The following is a 4,896-nucleotide window of genomic DNA, read 5'->3' as shown; positions in this document are numbered from 1 at the left end:
CGAGGCGGTACGCGGGACGCGCGGCCCGGCCGTAGGTAGCTGCGGATGTGGTGAGAAAGTGCCGCCCTGCAGCTGGTTGTTGAAATATCCCCGCGAAATGGCCAGAGCTGAGCGTGTGTGCACCTCGGGGCGCTTATTTTAGCTCGCCAGGCTTTACTGTGGAGTGGCTGAGGCATGCGGGCCTCCATGTAGATGGACAGGGTGGGTAGAGTGCGAGCTTTATGTTTCTGTATCTGTAGGAGGTATTATGTTGTACGGGTTGTGGTATTTTTGAGGCTTGACGACTTCATATCCTGGGGGATATATCCCTCTCCCCCCTTTAAGTAACGTATAGTGACTAAATGTGAAGTTTCAAACTGGGAAAAATAAGCTATTCTAAATGTGATTTTGAAATTGTAAACTTTGGTATGCTTAGTGCCAATTATAAACTGCAGTGAGGTAATCATAACCTATGGACCTCTTTGCACTATGTTTTTAATTTATATATTTTAACAATATCTTGGATCTTTGCAAGATCCGTAAGTTGTCTTATGGCATCCTACAAAATTACAGTGACGCATTAGAGTTCATATGTTTCTAGTTCCTTTTATATAAGAAACGACTGGGCATTCTACATTGTAAAGTTTGCTGGAGTACAATGCAGAGTTGACAGAAAACTGTTTCCCTTTTAAAAAGAGTTTAGTTTTATCTGTTTCTCAGACATTTTTAAATGCATATTACTGAGCAAAGTAAAGGGAGTTGCTGAACATCTGCTAGGTGAGGTCACATTGAAGGGCAAGAAGATACTAATTTCTAATATGCTGAGTCACTGTAGTGGCCTTTATGAATTTGGAGAATGAAAGGAAGTTCTTGGGGAATTCACCATTTTTTTTCCACTCAGTGAATACTCAGTTGTGCATTCAGAAGAGTTTCAGGTAGCTGTTCTTTTCTGCTTGTGTCTGCCTCGGTGTTTTTTATAGTTTTGCAGAGTTGTTAGAAAACTCTACTCAGGTTTCCAGCCAAGCCTCCCCCCACCCCGCTACAGAACTTCTTTGTTAAATCAAGTGTGGCACAAGAGCAGAAAGTATGCTGTCTTGTTTTTCTATCCTTGGTAATGTTCATAGCACCTTTCAATATAGTTGGTTCTACACTGCTAAGGTGCTCTTCAGTATTTAATTCAGATAATTATTGTAAAATATTACACCAGTCTTTAATGGAGGGTACTGTTACTAGTAAGTATCCTATTGAACACTTTCCTGTAATTTAGTACAGTTTTTCTTTCACTCTTCCTTTTTTTGTCTAACCTCTTTATCTGGGTTAGTCCTGGTAAAGGAGTAGTTTGGGCTTGTTTTGAAACAGTTTTTTAACTTCACAGTTCAGTGAACTGTACTGTGATCTGCAGCCATTACAGTATGTTGCTGTGAAAACTGGAACTTTAGAAGAATAGAATTTCAGCTATGTATGTGTTCCTTTGAACCAACAACTAATCTAATTGAAGGTGATTGATAAGTACAACAGAATTCATTCACCGTTAACATTAACGTATCATGTTGAAGATGTTGTTACCTTGTGGTGTTCAGCAGCTTCGTAAATGACTCCGTCTCGACTTTCTCTGAACTTTTGCTTGTTGTCTCCTGTATGGTAGGAAAAGACAGAATTATATTTGCGACCAAGGAAGACCATGAGACACCAAGCAGTGCTGAGCTGGTTGCAGATGACCCAGATGACCCTTATGAAGAACAAGGTCAGTAGTAAGCAGAAGAACAGAAGAAAGGAGTGATACATCACATATATCATATTCTAACAATCTTAAAAAACAGGAACAACAAAAAACAAACCTTGTATGAAGTAGGAACAAATTATTCATTCATTTTTAAAGACTGAGGGCAGCTGGTTATTCAGCAGATAAACACCCAAACTCTTAGCAGTTTTAACTTCCAAATTAGGACATCACAAATGACATGCTTTCCTTACAGTGGGTTTTTTTCCTACACTTTTAATGGTCTCTCAAAGTGGCGTGTTCAAATACATCAGTTGATGGCTTATAGTTTTGGTTAGTAGCCAGAGATGTCCAGAAAAAACTTTTCTTTCCTTTCATTTATTAACAAAGTTAGAGCTTAACCAGCTTACGGGGTTTTTTTTCCACTGTTTTAAAAGACAAAGTGCAATTTTCAGAGAAGCTGAAGTGAGTTACATACCAGTCATTGATGTGAGTTACTCACCTGCCTGTGTGCAGCTGAAATTGCCTGATTTGATGATCTCTGAATATCTGATTTAATATAAGTTATATCTGACTAATCCTGTACTATGCTAGTAGTAATATAATCAACAACTAATAGTAGTATCTTTCAATGGCACATGACAGGTAAGTTCAAATTATTCAGTTTTCAACTGCAACCATCTTGCCTTGAAAACGTGTAAGTTAAAGTTTTCACTGAAGGTCACAGTTCTTATATGAAGTAGATCTAACCTGCAAATGGAGATTTAAGAGAGCAGAATATTTCTGAGATCAAGACTTGTAATATTCTGATTGCACAGAGCATATTTTAGGTTGTTTCTAATGGGTAAATGAAATAATCTTCCTATCATGATGATTAAATAAATTTTGCCCCAAATTAATAAACTGTTATGAACATCCCTGAATTTCTAACTACCTTTATGTTTACAGGTCTTTTAGCCTCTTCACTTTGTGTGACGTGATCTCATTGCTTTCAGCTCAGCTGAGATTGAAGTAAATGCTTCACGCTTTGAGAAATTTTGTTGGAAAGTAAAAGTTATGCAAGTGGCTCTGTGACCTTTAGAGGGCAGTATTTAAGCACAGTTTAGCAGCTGGAGCACACAGGGTCGCTTTGTTAGCTGATATGGTACGTAGTTTAATTTGAACCATATCTTCCTATGTCATTAAAATAACTTTTTTCATACATAGATTTGTGTTGAAATGATTTTCAGTTAGCTGTCCATCTTGGGTTCATTACAACTGTATGTAGTCAGTAGATATATCTAAAAGTTTTGCTTGTCAGCAGTGATGAGTCCATTCAGTTTTATAATGACCCAAATGAGAACCATGAGAGAATTTCAATTTCAGAAAGGTGTTAAAACAGTTTAAAAACTGTTTAGTATCTGTCAGGAATTATTCTACATTGTATTTTCAGGTAGGTTGTTTTGCTGGCTAAGACCCAATACCCAAACTGCCTATTTGGTGGAAAAAATCTATGCTTTTGGATTTGTCGTCATCTTCACCATGGGAATGGTCCTTCAGCCCCTAAAGATTTCAAATAGAGACCCCTACAGGCCATAAAATCTACATGGCACTTACATCTGTTACTGGCTTGACCACAATGGAAGATGGAACCTACAAATTATTCATGTAAAGTAGTTCATCCTTAGGAGGAAAACAGTGTCTAAGGAGAGCTAATTTTTAAGAGTATTTGCTCTTGTCAGTATGCTATGTGGAAGTGAAACAAAATCAGAGTTTTTAACTCCTGTCTCAGGCAAATTTAAAATCCATTATTGTCTGTTGAGTGAAGAGTTAACAGCCTCTAATGATCAGATGGTGGAATTAAGTTCCCTATTCCTTTTCTGTGGCCTGTGGCTTTCTATTTCCTCTGAAAAATTGGAGACTGCTTGCAAAATAAAGCAAGGAAAGATACTTTTTCTAGATATCACATCTGGAGAACATATAAACCCTTGGAGATTTTATCATTCACAGGACTGTTAAGTCACCTTGAGTGGTGTACAGCTAAGCAAAATGGCTTGCTGTTTAGCTAAGTAAGTTCATGTATGCAGTCTGTATTGACGTTACATGTGGTTGTTTAAAGTTCACCTATCTTCCCCCTTATAATCACTCATGGTCTTTGATGATAATTAAATACTCTGTTAGTAAAAGGTGTCTGTCTAGCAACAGCATGTGGATGCATGTTGGTCCTATAACTAAGCGTCTATTTTTGACACTGGCTTTTAAGAGGAAAGGGAAGGGTGCCCATCTCAGATCTAGCATAATAGAGAGACATACTACAAAGGCTTGGAATGTGAACATAGCAAACAATTCTCTGGGTATCTCTAAAGAGGGGATTCTCTTCCTTCTGTCTCATGTCCCACTCCCCCGCCCCAAATTATTTTTTCTGGTTGTACATATACCACAAGTATATAGTCTTGTGCCATATATTTGGATAATAAACTAGCCAAATTTAAATGAGCCACTTCCTCCTTGTTTAAATGCCATATTCACTGATTCCTCTTATGTGTATTTTGCTGGATATGGAAAGGCCATGGTGAGGAGAGAGGTGGTGGGGTTTTTTCCTAGCAATCCTATTTATGGCATGTTAGATCACTTGCTTCCTAACCTACAGAGCAGGGCAGAAAACAGAGAAAGCCAGAGGCTAGTTATGTCAGGGACACCTTACAGTGAAAATGTGTGTCTGTGTGATTCAAAATGAGAAACACTCTCTGTTTAAATACTGTTAATAAGTTTGGGTTGGGTTTTTTTATTTGGTTTTTTGTTTGTTTTTGCTTTTTCTTAGCATGCGGTAAGTTACTGCCATGTTTTAAGGATTCTCTGAAAACTTCTCACTTGAATGATTTCAGGCTACAATGCATGAGATCAAAACAGAGGAACAATTGATATATCACAGAATGTAGCTGCATCTAATGGGAGTGAAATTTGTCGGCAGGAAAGACATATGGGCAAAATGTTCTGGAATATGTTGAAGTGCAGAAGCTCTGGCTCGTGTGGTTTTTATTTAAAAGAAGATTGGAAAGGGCTTTGCTATACATAAAGTAACATGCAGACTTTTCTCATTTAGCTTCTACTTTGAATAGAAGACTTGGTTTCCAGTGTTCAACTTCTGTGGCATAATTAACTATAATGGCTCTTTTCATCTTTTCTGCTGTGCTATACACAGAACAGTCATACCTGGG

General features: G+C 37.8%; 1 protein-coding gene across 1 annotated transcript in view; it reads left to right on the top strand.

Annotated features, from left to right (window-relative positions):
- The first annotated feature begins 97 nt into the window (after positions 1-97).
- The window catches only part of CHCHD4 (coiled-coil-helix-coiled-coil-helix domain containing 4), a 7,921-nt gene continuing 3,122 nt past the window's right edge, over positions 98-4,896 (top strand). The window contains 2 exon segments of the mRNA XM_009574447.1: positions 98-113; positions 1,625-1,723. Coding sequence (XP_009572742.1) covers positions 98-113; positions 1,625-1,723 — 115 coding nt within the window.

This window comes from Fulmarus glacialis, unplaced genomic scaffold, assembly GCF_000690835.1.
Source record: "Fulmarus glacialis isolate BGI_N327 unplaced genomic scaffold, ASM69083v1 scaffold32703, whole genome shotgun sequence".
Classification (NCBI taxonomy): Eukaryota; Metazoa; Chordata; class Aves; order Procellariiformes; family Procellariidae; genus Fulmarus; species Fulmarus glacialis.
This window is presented reverse-complemented; position numbering and strand designations above follow the sequence as displayed.